The sequence below is a fragment of the Mesitornis unicolor genome, unplaced genomic scaffold (assembly GCF_000695765.1).
Source record: "Mesitornis unicolor isolate BGI_N332 unplaced genomic scaffold, ASM69576v1 scaffold23518, whole genome shotgun sequence".
Taxonomy (NCBI): domain Eukaryota; kingdom Metazoa; phylum Chordata; class Aves; order Mesitornithiformes; family Mesitornithidae; genus Mesitornis; species Mesitornis unicolor.
Window position 1 is genome coordinate 8,697 of NW_010204184.1, and position 17,229 is coordinate 25,925.

A 17,229-nucleotide genomic window follows, 5' to 3' on the forward strand; every position below is an offset into this window, starting at 1 on the left:
TCCCGTTCCTATGTGCATCCCAGAAACACGGCCAAGTTTAATGCAGGTGCATTTCATTTTTTTTTTCCAATTTTAACAGAGAAGCTAAAGACTAAAATAGTCCTGGGCTTGTAGTCTAACTCTGTTCCCCTTTGGCCAGGGCAAGACTGGGATGTGTTAACCAGGAAAAGCCCCACTGCTATTGCAGCGCGTTTAAATTGGTGTCACCTGAACCTGAGGGAAGACAGCTGTGGGAAAGCAACAGTATTGGTATTGAACTGGTCCTTCTCTCCTTGGCCTTTAACCATTGCCCATCTCTTTCTTTCTTTCCTTTGCTGCCTTCTGTGATGCTTGGATATGCAGAGCGGCAAGAGCTTTTGGAGAATATCTGTCACAAAACCATCCTGAAAGTAGAAACGGCTCAGGTAAGAGAATTGACGTGCCTTGTGTATATCAGTATGTGCATGCACCTATTTATTAACAGGCCTTAAAAGGAAAGTGTGGGGTTTTTTTATCATAAAGAGTTAGTGTGAGATCTCAGCAGCAGAGAGACAGGAGGAGTTGCCCTCTAGATCTGTGAAGCCCTTGAGAAGAAGAGGCAGTTTGGTGACTCAGGGGTTGGGTGGGCTGTGGGGACAAGGTCAGTTTTAGTGGACGAGTGCCCTGTCATAAATTCACCCCTAGAAGAGGTCCTTGGAAGAATTCTCAGTTGGGAGGTGAAAGACTGCACTGCACACAGCTTCTGCACTGGTTTGTCACTCCTGGGTCTTGCTTTCACTGGGGAATAAAAAAAAAAGGTGAGTTATAGTGCATTAACTGATGTGCTCAGTGTGGGGGCAGCAGTCTGTCTTTGCTGGTGAAGATAACCTCTGGATTTATTCCCAGGGTTTGCTTCAGCAGGGGTTAAAATGAGATTTCCTTTGTCTACTTGAGGACACCAGCATGTGCCAGCTAATGTGTTAATTTTTTAGCTGCAGATACTGTCTCTGTCAGTTTATGATGGGCTCTACCTGATGGGCCATAGTGCACAAGAGAAACTCAGTGGACTTCTAACAGCGCTGTATTTTCTCTGTGAGCAATGAAAACATTTTTGCAGACAGGAAATTCACTACGAAATCTGTAGAAAATCCTGTGGAATCCACAGAAAATCCCATGTGAACATGTAGCAGATTGTTCTGTAGCGCTGAGCTGTTTTGCAGGGGATAAAGTTATTAAATAGAACGTAATGCAGAGTGATGTTACCGTTTTATGTAAACTCTTAAGTGCATGTGTTTAAACCTCTACAGGCAAGGAAATGCCTCTTGCTATCAGCCCAATCACAGCAGTCTTTGACACACAAGTCCTGCCTTTTTTTCCTTGCATCTGTTCTGATGACCTTCAAGTTGTCCTTGGCTGAATCGTGCTAACGTTGTGAACGGACCAGCTTTAAAACAACGTACTGCAGTTTTCTTTGATGATTTTTTTCAGGCATGAGAAACTCCGGTGACACATCACTGACAATATTTAGTCCAAGAACCATGGTGGTAGGAAGAGAAGAGCAGAAAAAGGCTGAGGTTTGATGCAGCTGAGGTGAAGCGTCCGAGAGGCAGAGGAAGGGCAGAAGGAAGGGGCTGCAGAGACAGGCAGGGCAGGTCTGAGGAGGCTTCCCAGAATGGCAAAAGCCTCCTTTATCTTGGCCATTTTTGCAGCTGCTTCTGTCAGCTGGGGTCTTTGCTTGCCCTTTTCTGCAGTCCCCAGCCCCAGTTTCCAACAGGAAGAAGCGTTGTCTCCTGCCCACGTTGTAATGCCCTCCCAGTGGGGGATGTGACCAGCGGGGTCACGTTCAGGCCAGTGGGAGAATCCCTGTTGGAGTTGAGGGGAAATGGCAGAGCTGTTGGGGTGCCCTGGTCAGAGCCAAGGAGTGGGAGCCTCTCTGATGTGCTCCTTCAAAGCCGTTGTTTTACTCAGCCTCATGGGTGCTCCCAGTTGCTCATTCCTCTCTGTAGATAAGGAGAACATAGAAATAGAGCCAGTGTGACTCCTGGATCGTGTGCTGCTGTTGGGCTCCCCAGACCAGCACTTAAGCCCTCTCTGTGCTTGGGACGTATCCATGAGCTCTCCAGGGAAGCCTTCTCATACCCACTGCCCCCGTGGTGCATCAGGCTTCAGGTTTTATTTGAATCCAAGCGAATTTAGTTGCCACCGATAAGAATCAAGCAGTGAGAGGTGTACATGGATATACCACAGTCCTTATGGGATCCTTAAGCATTGACTTGGAAATAAATAAAGTTCCCTAGAAATCACTCTAAACATTTATAGAAAAGGGAAAAAAAAAAGAATCATCATTTTTTAAGTCATCTTTTGCAGCTCTGCAGTGTATAATTTCACACAGTCTGTAACATTTCTTTATAAATAACCATGGTAGGAAGGTTGCTATTCTGCAAAAATGTTGAGAGTAGAAAATGTGGCTCCCATTTGTTCGTCCCAGTCGTCCAATAACAGAGAAGTCAACTCGTTCCTTCCTGCAGAAATTCTGTATATCTCAGCATTGCTTCTGCAAGTTCCTGAACGCTTCATCTTTGGCTCAGCAGAGCGCTTGAGCTGTAGGATTTGCTTTCATCCGATGTCTCCAGTGAAACAAATGAGTCTCTTCTGCATGAGCTGAATATGTCACACGTGTAAAGAAGTACCTGAACCTGCTCCAACTCATCGGCTTGGCTGAAGAGAGCAGGGAGAGAGAGGCAGTGTTATGGCTGGAGGAGCCCACTCCTGGAGTTAAATTCCAGCTTGCACGTGTTGGTGACTTAGTCCAGAAAGCCCAGTGCACTGAAGAGTTGAGTCCTTGGTGCATGTAAGTCTCTGCTCACAGCACTCTGGGCTTTCACCATGGGTGTCTTTACCTGGTGGGATAGGCCTGCTTTCTGCTGTAATAAGGCTCTGGCCTGAATGTGAACAGGAGGCAGGCCTTGTCTTCAGTAGCTCATAGTCCAAGAAAAGGTTTAAGGAAGGTTTACAGTCATTGATGAGTGCAGTGAGGGGAAAGGGTTGTGGTCTTTGAGGAGCAGGAAGGCGGCAGAGCTGTCAGTGGGACAGTGGAGGCCTGAATGGAGGAGGGAAGGGCAGGATCCTCCTCTCCTGTGGACCCAGGAGTAGAACCCTCCCCTCTCCCTGCAGAGGACAGTCCTCCTGCAGAAAATGAGGTAGGTGTGAATCTTTGGGATGCCAGCTCTTTTGCTGTTTAGTTGCTAATTCAACGCTCAGCAGAAAGGGTGGAGCTCTGTAACCCCCCAGGCATCCACTGTCTGGGTGGAGATACCAAATGTGCAGAGACTGCCCCAACTTACTCCATTTCTGCTGCATTTTGCTCTCTGAGGATCGTCCACTTGGGTTTGACTTTTTTTTCTATCTTTAGAGTCCCTTGACTGCAAGGAAAGGAGGTTGTACAGTGCCTTTTGCATCCCACCTCTTACTTCACGTTCCACACCTGACCAAAGAGCTGCTGCTTTGGTGGAAACTTTGACACCCCAAAATCTATTTCTGGTGGCTCCCCTGGAGAGCTTGTGTGCACATGTGTGTGGCAGAATGGCTTTGAGAAACTGGGGAGTGGTAATGAGGAGCTACAGAGGGATTGTGTATCAGCAGGATGGGCCAGTTGCCAAGCCCCCAAGCCATTTTAATGAGGGGTGAGTTATTTGCAAGGCTTTGTTTTCCTTCTGTTTTCTATAAAATTGCAGTCTGCCTGTGCTTCCTCCCCTAGGGCAGCAGGTATGGAAGTGAACATAAGCAGGAGGTGGAGAGGATTGCAGGATACTGCAGGGTGTCCGTGTAGTGAGAAAAAGGTGAGGTGAGGGAGGGTATTTGTTGTTGGTTACAGCTGCTGATCCTTCCTGAGGTGAGGCCTGAGAATTTAATGGCTCAGAAATATTTGTGTGACTTTCCCTATGCAACTCCTCGATGTCTTATTCTGGAGGAGGTTTTTCCAGATGGGGGTTACATTTGCCTCTCTTCTGTGGCTTGGCTGAGTGCTCTGGCACTGTGAGGTTACAGCAAGGACGATGGCAACGCAGGTTTGTCTTCTTGTTGTTTCCTCTTTGGAGCAGGGCAGCTGCCTGGTGTGTGAGTTGTTGGCAGAGGATGAGGGGATTGTCTCCTTGGGATCACGCCGATTTTTTTTCTCCTGACCCTTAAGATATTCTGAGGAATTTGAAAAAAGGGAGGGATGGACTCTGCTGCAGTTGACAAGGCACAGATCTGTTAAGGGAGCTGGTGCTGAGGTGGGTTTGCATCTTCCTGCCTCTCTTCATGGCTGGCTTGTTCAGGCTGAAGGTCTGGGAAGGTTCCCAAGAGGAGCAGTCTCCCATGTGCAGCATTCATTCTGCCTACAGGGCTGTTGACAGAGTCCTGGATGACTCCTGTGGCTTCCTGGTGCCTTCCAAAGACTTTCCGTCCTGTCTGTGGCATGGTTTTGGTGTAGGAGTGGGTGTCCCTTGGGACAGACCTAGAAGAAAGACAGGGAAAAGGATTGAAATGTTGTGAAAAGGAAGTGTGAAAAAGGCTGCAGAGAGCAAAGTGCAGAAGAAATAATCACTCAGACTCTCACCTCTGCTTGTGGAATGAAAAGTGTTGGACATTCCCAGAGTCCCCTTCTCCCAGCTTAAATGTCAGAGGCCCCACACTGAGACTGCTTTAGATTTCTTTATCTGCATGTACTGGGACTATGGAAGGAAAAAGATACCAAGGGCATGGGGCAGTGAAGTTAAAAATGGCAGCAAGTGGAGCATTTGAGAGACTTTCTGCTCTCTAGGGGAGCAGTGATGAATCCTGGTGAGATGGGATTTAGACACCAGGATCATTTGCTGAGGAAAGGAAAAGGGTTATGCTGGGGTTTTTTTCCTGGTACTTTTTTATCAGGCAGTTTCTGCTTTGCTCAGTTGGGTTATTTGGGGGCAGCTCCAAATGCTGAAGCGCTGGGGAGAGATCTCAGTGAGAGTGAGCTGTGCTCGGTGCTGCAGAGGTGATGGCCTTGGGGCAGAGCTGCCTAGCAGGTCTTGACCCACATTCGCTGTGGTTATCACAGGAGCAGCACGGCAAACAGCATGGCTCCTCTGTCTGGTTTGCATCGCTGCAAACCAAAGGGGATGGTTACCTGGAACTGGGAGAAGCTTCTTTTTAAGCTCAAAAGAAGTCATCTCTGCGTCTTTCCTTTGGTTTTGCATAATGTCTCAGCCATCAGTGAAAACGCTGAGCTTGTGTGGAGAAGGCACCTCTGAGCTTCCCCAGGACGTGTAGCAATGGGTAGAGGTGGCAGGAGAAAAAGGTGTTTGTCGAGGCTGCTGCGCCATGTGCAGAGGCTGCACCGAAGCAACTGCTCGTGCTTGCACCCTGGGCTTCTGCTTCAGAAGAGCGTGCATGTGGAGGGCAGCAGCCGTGCAACGGAGGCTCCTGATGCTGCAGGAGCTGCCGTGGGGCTTGGGAAGCTGCTTCAGCCCAAGCAAGTGACCTGCGAGCTGTGTTTTTTGTGAAGCCATGAAGTAAGGCTGCAGCTACATGGTGCTGTGAGAGGGGCCTTCAGTTTGGCAGTGTTCACACTGTGAAGCTGCCAGCGGAGCCTGGTTCAGAGTGAGCACCAAGTCTCCCTTTGTGTCTAGAGGACCCTGTCCCCAAACAGACCCCAGCAGTACATCTGGCCCAGCTCTCTCGATGTATTTGTGTGCTGATGTGGCATGGCCAGCCTTGAGCAGTGACAGTGGCCTTTCTAGAAAAAGCCTGTGCTCTGGAGGGGGTTGTAGGCAGCTTGAGCTCAGGGCAGAGCAGGGATGTGAAATCTCATCTCTGAAGGCTTCAGGCTGCTTCGAGGATCAGCCAGCACAAGTACGGTGTGGGTGTATCCTAAAACTTGCTGTAGAAGACGTTGGTTGCTTATACAGTGAATAAAAACGTAGGTCACTGTTACCATGGAAATGCTAAGGCCAGTGGTGCAGCTGCCACTTGCTCCTTTGGGTCGTGTCTCACAGTAACAATTTCATCTATTCACATTAATGTTACAGGCCAGACTAAAAGGTTACTCATCTCTGAGGCACAGTGTCAGCAGTGTCTTTGGTTTGTTTTCTGGGTCCGTTTCAGTGCAGAAGAATAATTGGAAGCGTTTTGTCAGAGTTAAGTGACCTCCAGTTTTCGGAGAGCAGCTCCCTTACTGAAGCGGCCCTTGCCTTTTCTCTGTGGCTGTGCAGAGAAGCGTGTGATGGTCCTTCCTCAGGAGCAGCGGGGTCAGGGCACCTGATAAAGTCACGGCGGGGCTGGCTCGGTCAGGCTTCGGGTAATCCCATAGTGAACATCGTGCATATCATTCACTCACTTAACTCTGAAGCTCCTACACAGCTGAAATGCCACCGTGACCTGTTTTTAATCATTCTATCTCCATTTTTATCTCCCTACCCCACGCTTCAATATTTGGAACAGATTTCCTGGGTTTTACCATGCCTGTTTCTTGCCTGCGTTTCAGCCCTGCAGAGCAGCGAGGCTGACTGCCAGCCTGTCTCTGGAGACAGGAGCCCTGTGCTGCTGGGGTGACGCTGCGGCACGCTGGCAATGGGAAGGACAGAGCTGATGTGGTGGGGAGCTTTGCACTGTGGCTCCGATGCACGCTCGGAGAGGGAGCAGGGGAGGACAGGACCTGACAGCCTCAGCGCCCCTGAGGAGCAGTGGCAGGCAATGGGACTCCTCAGGACTGGAACTGCAGGAGAAACAGCTCAGCTGTGTTGTTTGAAAAGGTGGTCCTGGTTTTGCAGTGCCCCCGTCCGCTCTCCTCATTGAAGGTATCACCTGGACTCCTACTGGTGTAAAATAAAAAGAGCATTAACTTAATTCTTCCTACTACAAATAATACTACGAGTCCATATACTGTAAACCTGAAGTCTTTCCATTCATCTTCAGAAGCCAAGACAGTTCCTCATTTGAAGTTGTACCATAAACATCAGGTCCTCCTGAGGGGGAGCAGGGAAGAGAGACCTCTTCCTCTGAAATTTATTTTTCTGAGGTGACAGGTGGGTTTTTAAGAGGGTTTATCTGGATTCCCCTTTGCCACTTTGCTTCTGATGCCAGAGCTGAGGTTTTAAATCTAAGGTGCTTTAATCATCGCTTTGGCTGCTAAATACAGTCATAAATTCGAGCCCTTTTTTGTAGGCTTCTGTCAATGCCCTGTGGCTGTATTCTGCCTTGATTTATAAACTTCTTGCCCCATGGGGTTACAAGGCAGTCTGCATTTGATATGAGTTTGGCTCTGTGAGTCCCTCCACTCTTGCGAATGGGCATCAGTCAGCTGAGGCTCATCCCAGCCAGAAACGTTGTGACAGCCAAAGAAAATGTGAAAAGTCCTTTCACAGTTACTTACACGGGTCACAGCAAGTGCTCAAGTTAGAGTTAGGGAGTGAGAAAGGATGTATTCTAAGTGTCTAATGGTAGAAAGTGCCTAATGATCAGGAATTACGTGTATCGAGAGTGGGGATACTTTCTTTCCCAAGATACCACAAATTAGTACAGATTAGCGTTGCGGTTGGTATTCACATCCTTGGTGGTACTTGTGCCCTGACAACTGCGTTGGGCAGTGCTGTGTGAAGGTGGAGAAAGAAATAGAGAGAAGCTTAAGAGGAGCTGGATCTACAGATCAAGTGTATTGGTCCTCTTCCCTTCTTCTTGCTGTAAAGTATCTCAGCCACAATAAATCCATGCAGAGCACAAACCTGGTTGGGCAGAAATCCCTTTGTGGACCCTGATTTGTCTGCTCCAAGGTGGCTTTGCAGCTGTGGGGGACAAAGGGGTCACTGGTGAAAGCGGGTGGGAAAGCAGAGCTGTTACCAGGTCAGCTCCACCCAGGTGGCTGCAGAGGAGAGCACTGTGCCAGGCTTCCCAGTCCTGCTGGCCTGGGCTGGTGTGGCAGCGTGATGGAGCAGCTGGGGTGGGAGAGGTGGGAGAGCAAAGTGAAAATGAAATGAAAGGGAGCAGCAGTAACCAGGCAGAGGCTGCAGCAGCGTCTGCTGCTTTGGAAGGCAGTTCCAGCTGCTGCTGATGTGCCCCGTTGCTGTTCCTCAGTTCTCATCACTGAATATCCCCGTGGCTCAGATGTAATTCAGCATTGATTTCTGGGCCAGCTTGACTTCTTTCCTAGCAGAAGCAAAGTGTTACCCTCAGATGCCACGGTAGAAGCAGATGCAGTGCTTTGGCGCCTGAATCCAGTTCACTGCAAGCACAGAACCAGTCACTGGTAACGTCTCTGGGCTGCTGGTGTACATGAACACACACGTGTGTGTGAATGCCAGCGCAGACTTGCTCCCTGAAATGGTGTGGGTTTGTTTTTAGAAGCCAATAATTCATTATGATGGACGTTTGAATCTCTTTTTCTTTCCATACTAATTTTTTTCTGTAGATAAATTTTCCTAACAAGAAGTCTTGAAAAAAGCTTCACATTCCCTTTGCATGTGAAGCTGGTTCTCCAGTGTGTAGTTACTGAAGGTGCTAAATTGAATGAAAAGAAATTTTATTATTATTATTTTATATATATATATTTATTATTATAAAAATTACTATCCAGTTGTTTGACAAAGAGAAAGCATATTGGTTGCTGACAGGCCTTTGTAGTGTAGACTGTGAAAACTCCTAGAGAAAATGCCTTGAGTTAGGGATGAGGAAGGTAGGAAGAAAGGATTATCCTCGCATTTTGCATGCTAGATCAATCAGGTAGTTTATGTCAAATATATCCAGTCAAGGATTGTAACCCTGCCATGATTTCAGTAAAAAGTTGACTCTTACTTGAAGCCAGTCACGTCGCACTTACATGTCTGTAGATTTTATGGGCTGAACAGACCTCAGTGCTTGTAAAGCAGAGGCTGGAATTGGTCTCTCTGTACTTGTGATCATCATCATTTTCAGACATACTGTGCTTTGGGCACTTGTTTTTCCGTTTACCCACAGATACCACAGCTCGGAAATGCTTGGGGCTCTGAATTGTGTGGGTAAAGGTGCACAGTCCCCTGTGTGTGCTCCACACGTCTTCCACAGGAGTATTCATTTCAGGAGGCACAGGGGCAGCTGTCAGCCACTATTCTGTGGTGTCTTAAGAAATGTGTAGTGTCACTGTGCCCACACAGATTAGTAATTTTGACAAGTTGAGACGAGTACTTAGAGCTGGCCCTTGTTTTTAATTTAAAAAATGGTCTGCTTGGCACTGTTAGCCAGCACACATCTTGAAGAGTCATTTGATGGTGTTTTCCCAAGAAATGCCCACTCTAGAGCACAGTCTTGGCACTGGAGAGGGTCTGAGTTGCTGAAGAACAAATGCGGTGGCCTTCTGCCTCTTGAGAGGTGATGGAGAGGCTGTGGAGCCTGTGAACGCTTTCAGCACAGGTTGGTCCGTGATGCTGTGTCCTGCAGCTGGTAGGGCTCTGTGGACCAGCTGTTGAATGGCAGCTGGGGGAGCGCCTGGACGCCTTCCTGTGCAACCTCATCTGGGTGTTCCTGCTCCGGCAGGGGGATTGGACTGGATGAGCTTTTGAGGTCCCTTCCAATCCCTGGCGTTCTGTGATTCTGTGGTTCTGTGATTCTGTGAATTTGTTCTGCTGATGGCCCCTGTGGTCCATCAGGCTCTTCCTGGAGGGGGTGCAGATGTCCATGCAGTCTCAGTGCAGGAGACCATGGGTGAAGTAGACCACTGCCCATCGTTTATAATTCACCTGGACACTATCAGTGAGGTGCATGACTCCTCACTACACCTAGGCATGTATTTTGGACTCCATGTGAAGTCTGGAAAGACAGCATCAGCTATAGACTTGTCCTGAGATGGGTCTCTTCTTCCTCCATCTCTTCATGGCCAACTACAAGGTAGCCAAGTCTCAGGTTGTTGCTGAGTTCTTCCAGGTTGTGGCTCAGTAGCTAAAGGAAAGATGTTCATTAAATGTCTGGTGCAGTAAAGGCCTGGGTTTGCTTTCTGCCTCTTTAAAATGCTGCTGTCTGTGCTGGACACTAATAATTTTACTTTTTCTGGAGTAGTAGTCACACGAATAATGTATTCCATGCTGAGCCTTTTTAACAGTCCCCTGGCTGCTTCCCATCTGAAGGGAAGTGTAAGAGGTAATTAACAGCCACTTGAAAAAAGGATTAGCAGGTGGGTGGGAGCTACTGTTGGGTTCATGCATGGAATTGCCATGGAAATGCTGCGATTTCCTGGCACTTCATCCAGCGTGTGGGCTCCAAAGATAGTTGCACTCATGGGCCTCTCGCCTTTCGGTCTTCCTACCCTACAAAGGGGGCGGCTGCCTTTTCCTTCAGGGCAGCTTCCGCAGGCTGTGCCCTGGCCATCTGCACACACGAGGGGGCTGCTGCCCAGGGGTGCCGCAGGGAGCAGGACGCTGCGGTGAAGCTGCTGGCTGAAGGCTTTTTGCATTTCTTTCATGTCAAACCAATTGGCAGAAAGTCGGAGGGGAGGGAATCAAACCCTGGTGGTTTGTCCCCTTCCCTTAGTTCTAAAATAATAAAACTTGGTGCATCACGCACTCAGAGTTTGTCAGTTCTTAGGGAAGTTGGGGCTGGTCCTTGTCCTGCAAGCTTTCCTCAGCTCAGCAGCCCTTGCGTGGCTAAACCCGCTGAAGCAGCCAGGACCATGCAGATGAACAAGGGCTGTTTTCACAGAATCACAGAATTATTAAGGTTGGAAGAGACCTGCAAAATCATCAAGTCCAACTGTCAACCCAACCCCACCATGCCCACTAAACCACGTCCTGAAGTGCCACATCCACGCGCTTCTTGAACACCTCCAGGGATGGGGACTCCACCACCTCCCTGGGCAGCCCCCTCCAGTGTTTGACCACTTTCAGAAAAGACGTTTTTCCTAATATCCAATCTAAACCTCCCCTGGTGCAACTTGAGGCCACTTTCTCTCATCCTATCACTTGTTACTACTTTCAGGCAGTTGTCGAGAGCGATAAGGTCTCCCCTCACTCTCCTCCAGACTAAACAACCCCAGCTCCCTCAGCCACTCTTCCTCATTCGTGTGCTCCAGACCCTTCACCACCTCCATTGCCCTTCTCTGGACACGCTCCAGCCTCTCAATGTCCCTCTTGGAGTGAGGGGCCCAAAACTGAACACAGGATTCGAGGAGCATTTTCAGGCTGTGCAGTGAGACCTGCATTTGCCCCTAAGCCTTGTTTGGTGGCCACACATGCTTCCAATATTGGGCATATTTGTGAGAAATGTCCTCATTTCAGTACCAACTTTGGGGGTTTAGAAGGCTATAGGCACACGTTCATCTGAAAAGGTTCCTGTGGGACCCTACCACATCTCTTTTCCCCTTTCCCTTTCTGCAGCAGTTACAAAGAGCCGCCTCAAGTTGTTGGTGTCCGGGGTGCTTTGGTTTTAAGGACCGTGTGCCATTTGTTTCAGATCACCTGTTAGCAGACTCCTACATCGGACAGGAGGATTCCCCTGAGATGCAGCAGGCGGCACAGAACAAGCGCAGGCTCTCGGTCATCTCGGACGGCAAGTTTGAGAGGAGCTTCTCCGAGGAGCAGGCAGAGAAGATGCCAAGCGAGGGCCCCAAACCGCGGGTCTACACCATCTCCGGCGAGAGGCCGATGCTGTCGGACCACGAGAACGAAAGCATGGAGCTGGTGGTGATGAAGGGGGCTGCCCCAGAGGAGTGCCACCACGGCCATCACATGCACGGCGCCGGCGGCTCTCACGGCGTCGGCAGGCACTGCAAGGGCTGGCCTGGCAGCCGGCAGAGCTCCAAGGAGTGCCCAAACTGTGCCCGGCTGGCGGCCCCTTCCCAGAATTCCTTTGACCTGGAGCACCATCAATCCGGCGAGACCGGGTGGCACAGGAAAAGGCTGGAGAGGATGTACAGTGTCGACCGGGTGTCTGGTAAGTGAGGGGGGTGCTGCAAGGACAAGAAGGGACTCATTGACACAGGGGTGAAGGGTGACACCCATCTCATCACAGAATGTCAGGAGTTGGAAGGGACCTGGAAAGCTCCCCCAGTGCAACCCCTGCCACAGCAGGATCACCAGAGCAGTCACACAGGAACACGGCCAGGGCTTTGGGTGTCTCCACACAAGGAGACTCCACAACCTCTCTGGGCAGCCTGGGCCATGCTCCATAACCCTCACACTCACAAAGTTTGGCCTCATCTTCAGCTTGAACCTCCTGTGCTCCAGCTTGGGACCATTGCCCCTTGTCCTGGCATTGGCCATCCTAGAGCAGAGCCTGGCTCCTTCCTCCTGACACTCATCCTTTCCAAATTTATAACCACCATCACAGCATGGTGGTTTTGCTGCCATGCATCCCCCCAAAATTCTTGTCTGCATGGCTGGAAGCAGTTCAGCAGTGTCCCTCACGTAGTGCCACCTCAGTGTCTTTCCATCAACACTAGCAAATAACACAATATTGGACATCATTCCCCACTCCTTATCCATTTGCTCAGTATTTTCAGGGAATAGGGCTTGTAATTATAAAATTACATTAAAAAAATTGCTGATTGTCTTTAAAAACGTAACTATTAATCAAATGCATGTCACAATCTTTGTGCTTTGAATTATAAGCTAGTACGCAGTCCATCCTTGCCTGTCAGCTCTCTGTGTGGCTGGCAAGGAGTCTGACCTGATTTGTCTGATTATTTTTTTGTAAAATTTGTATTTTGGAGCAGAGTGTCCAGCCAGGAATGGTCAAAGTTTTCTCCTTGAAAATAAATTGAGTATAAGGACTGTGGAGAGCAAACTGTACGTCTTTCCTGAGCTCATAGTTTTCTAGTAAATATCATCATCATATTTACTGCAGCTAAAATCACAGAAAGGTTGGGTTCTGGATCGTATTTTCATGCTTAGATGCTTGAAATTCTGTGGCAAAATTAACACGTGGACTAACACTAAAGAATAAGGATTAGAAAATAATTGATTGTCAAGTGTGCAGAACACCTGCAGTCCCACTAATTCCTGTGTATCATTTCTAAGCATTGTTTCTCTGCTCCCTGTGATTTTTGCGCTTCACACCACACACTACTTGCACTTACACGTGCAAATTCAGACTTCTGTTATTTTTATTGCTTCAGTCCAAGAAGAGGAGTGAGAAGAGTTTTCCTTTTATTGTCTTATAATCATACGTGTTTTACCTGCCGAAAGGTGGCTCTGCATGTGACGACACAGCCAGAGAGCTTGGGTGAAGACAGAAAAATAATGCCATTCCAGTCCCAGCCTTTCAGGAAAGGACATCACCAACCCCAGGGACTTGGTCTAGTGGAGATCAGGGTGCTGACTTGAATCGGTTGCAGCCTCATGATGTGCACTCTGTTAAGAAAGTGAAGATTTCCTGTTCCAATGCGGATGGATTGATGGTGGAAGCTTTCCTGATCATCACAAAATTGTGCTCTGCACTGTGGGACTGAAGCAGGTTACTTGATACAGAACCAAAGGAAAGCTCCCAGTAGCTAATGAAGGAGTTTAATTCCTCATATCTGGAGCTGGACACCTCTGTAAAGTGTCCTAGCAAATGCTATAGAGAGATGCCATTTATGGGCCATGGGATTTGTAATACGCGTTTTCAACTAGGCAGCAGTTTTGGTTAGGGCTGGTTATCGGTGTGAAATGGACATTTGCCTTTCTGAGAATATATCGGAGTAATGGGAGATGGGAACAACGTGGACGGCTCTGAACCTGTAGATGCCCCATGGGTATTTCATGTTTCATACAAGCAGGCAGCAGCTGCCCTCAGTGCTTGTCTCCAGCTCCTGAGTGCTTGCACGTGTGGCTGCACAGGCAGCGCTGGGCCTCAGAGCCCAAATCCCATCCCAGCGCTGGCATCATGAGTCAAAGTTTTCTCAGCTTGGTCTCGCTTGTGCTCTCTATCCAAGCGCCGTTACTCAGAGTAAAACTGAGGATCGAACGGCACCACTGTCACAGGTTGCCAGGAGTATTTTTTGGAATGTCCTTCGTGCGTGGCGAGCAGAGATGAATGGAGGTGAGAGAGACAGACTCATTTCCCCACAGGTTCACTTCGCAGTGCTGCTTTCTCTGTTTGGGTTTACACAACACGTTACTGCTGCACGCCAGCACTCGTGGCAGTTAGGCCAGATTGGCATAATTCAATATGGATTTTTATGCTGAGTTGATGATGCTTAACAGCATAGCAGAGAAGCACAAGCTGTTGTCTCCCAGCATCTGATACAAACATATCCACTCATGGACAGAGGAGCTGAGATTTTTGTGCAGTCTGGGAGGTGAAGATGCCACTGGAGATGCTGACCATGGTGGTGGTGTTCCTCCAGTCTTGCCCAGGCCCATGGTTCCTTGACCGTGTCATCATAGTTGGTGGTAACAAGAAAGGAGAACAAGATGCCAGAAAGGAGCACGCTACCTGCTCCTGCAGAACACTCATAATCTGAGTTTTAATCAGTTGGATGAGCTCTGGAGCTGATTCTGCTCCCTAGTCCACAGCTGTGTGCTTCTCTGCTACTGCTCTGCTCCTGGCTGGTAGAGAGGCACCCCTGAAGGGTCACGGATGCTTTATTTTCCATTGGATGCTGTGGGTACAGAAGTGACATCTTTCTCTGTTGACTCCCGCCTATCAGACAAGGAGGGGAGGCTTCCAGCAGCTGTCCAAGCAAAGCCTCATAAGGATATTCGCTGTTGTTCATAAGCCCTGCTTTGAACTAAAGCTAGGGGCTTAGAAGCTGTAAAATGTATTAAGAGATTGTCAGTCCTTTGAGATGCGTAGTCCCTGAGGAGTCTGTACAGAATTGCTGGCTAAAAAGGAGCTGTACAAACAACTTCTTCACCACGTTTGTGGGTTCGAGACGTCAGACAAGTAATTCATTTACAGTCTTTGAGCTGTTCTGCATTTCTTCTCTATCTGTTTCTTTGGAGGAGAGCAGACATAGGAACTTCATCATAAGTATTTAGCATACTAGAATGCAGTTTTCATTTAACATACAAATTTCCTTCGGGTGCCTTTATACAAGGCTCGACATAAACTGTTGGCTGAGAAGGAGCGTGGTACAGCTTTCTGTCTGCTTTCTTGGGCGCTTCGCTTCAAAGGAAGCCTCCCCAGTTGCATTTAGCGGTTTTTGCATCTGTAATTGCAGCTGCTTTTTTGTGCTTTCAGGGAGCAGCAGGATCAGTCTGTAGTGGATGATGATCTGTACAAAACCTTTGGTGAGGTATCTGATCTGTAGTGACGATGTCTGCAGTGTGCATGCGGGGTTTGATTGGGTTTTGGCCAGTGAAAGTGAATTAAAAAAAATACTCTTGACAGTGCCAGAATATTAATGACTAAGATACTGTAGTTGCTAATGATTTTAAAACTTGAATGAGCGTAGCAAGGCGCATCATCAGCAAGGCAATAAGCAAGAAAGCCACAAATCGGGAGTGAAGCACGATGAAAAATCAGGCAGCCCCAAATCCCAGGGATCCAATTCACCGAGATCTCGCATGTCTTGTGTCAGTGGATTAACACAGCTCTGATTCCCTTCCTGACCGACTTCAGCCAGGGAGTTCTCAGCAGGAGCTGCTTCTTGGTCAGATTCCTCCTTTTGGTCGCCACCATCCCACACACTTAATTAGTGACTTATTTTACTGCCTGGTTTTTGGCGTAGCGGTCATTACATGAAGATGCAGTGTCCTCATGCAATGGAATTGGGAATTAATCCACAGTTGGTTCAGGCAGGGCAGTTTACAAACGCAGGAGACCAAATAACCCAGTGTTTTCTGCAAGTTGTATAGCTGATGGGCAGTTTTACTTCTAAAACCAGAAAAGCTCATGAAGGCCAGGTCATCAGGAGCAGGCGTGTGAGGGGTTTTATTGACACTTCAGTGGTGGAGAAAGAGAGCATAGCTCAGGCCTACAGCTCAGAAGAGAGGAGGTGGGTGCTTTTCATCTTCCGTGGGAGGCTGTGTCAGATAGAACTGGATGAGTGGGACATTGCAAACAAGGACTAAGGAAAAGGCAGAGGCTGGAAAATGCTTTTAATGAAAACTGGTTTTCCTGTTTGTTTTTTTTTTCTTGTTTAAATGTCTTTTCCCTAATTTCTGGATTATTTTAATCTTCCACGCTTAGGATGGAGCTTTCATTCTTCATGTAGTACCTTAATAGGGAGGCATAGCACAAACTTACAAAACACTTGGTGTAGTGTGAGGTGAGTGTGATACATATGAGGAGGATGAGACTCCTGTTCAGTACAGGGCAGGATGCTGAAGAGAAGTACTATGAGACAGAGCTCTGCAAGTCTTGCTGTCTGAACGAGGTCTCTCCTGCTGGATCCTCAGGTTTTGCTCTCTCTCTTCCAGACGATGTCCCCATACGAACCTGGTTCCCAAAGGAGAACCTCTTCAGTTTTCAAACTGCTACTACAACTATGCAAGCGTAAGTGAAACTACTGCCGTAGCTTTGATTGTGTATTATTGTGTATCTTAAAGTTCGTGGTCCACTCAAAGCTGTATCTGAGCCTGGAGCAGTCAAGTTGTATGTTTGGCACCATGGTCCAGGGATGAGAGAGAATCTTGTTTCGTATTAACTTATTGTTTTGCACTTCTTAGTTCTCTTTCCTACCACTCCTACTTGTTTGGTTTTACCTTCTTTAACTCCTTGGGCTACCCAGCTCTTCTCTGCTTCCCTTTCTGTCTCTGTGACACTGTGCCCTGTCCCTGACTGCCTCCGCAGAGTGAGGCTCCTGTGGGAGCACCAGCTGAAACCCTCCACCTCTTGCTTCTGCTGCAGCCACTGCCTCAAGGCAGGGTTACTCCATGCCTGTCCTGCCTCCATCACTGCAGAGGAGTGCGTCTCTATAGAGGAACACGTAGCCCTACAGCTCCTGTGCTTGTCTGCTCATTTGAAGAAGGGGTCAGTAAAATCTCTGCCAAGTGTGAGCAGATCTGAGTGAGGAATGGCCTCTCCCTCCACACTGCACGCAGGCATTGGTGCCCCTCGTTGCTGGCAGGCAGCAGTTCTCCAAGGACTGAAGAGAATTAAGGGAAGCCAGGTTGTACCCAGCTTGTCGGGAAATACCATCTTCCTGGTTTCAAGTATTTTCTACCTGGCTGGAAAGCCAAGACAAGCAGTGAGGGAAATGAGATACTGTTCTTCTGCCTCCTGAGGCCCTTCTCCAGCCTTGTCAGCTTTTTACTGTGTCCTCCTTCCAATGTCTGTCTCATCTTCAGCTCTACTGCTCTCTTTGTTTCTCCTTGTCTAATCTGATATCCTTTTTGTAATGTATATTTCTGCCATTTCCTCTTTCCC

General features: G+C 48.4%; 1 protein-coding gene across 1 annotated transcript in view; it reads left to right on the top strand.

Annotated features, from left to right (window-relative positions):
- Nucleotides 1-342: 342 nt before the first annotated feature.
- The window catches only part of NSMF (NMDA receptor synaptonuclear signaling and neuronal migration factor), a gene marked incomplete at its 5' end in the record, with an annotated part of 36,622 nt that continues 19,735 nt past the window's right edge, over nucleotides 343-17,229 (top strand). Inside the window, 3 exons of the mRNA XM_010190979.1 lie at nucleotides 343-404; nucleotides 11,389-11,868; nucleotides 16,281-16,356. Of these exons, the coding sequence (XP_010189281.1) occupies nucleotides 343-404; nucleotides 11,389-11,868; nucleotides 16,281-16,356 (618 nt within the window). The remainder of the gene's footprint in view (nucleotides 405-11,388; nucleotides 11,869-16,280; nucleotides 16,357-17,229) is intronic.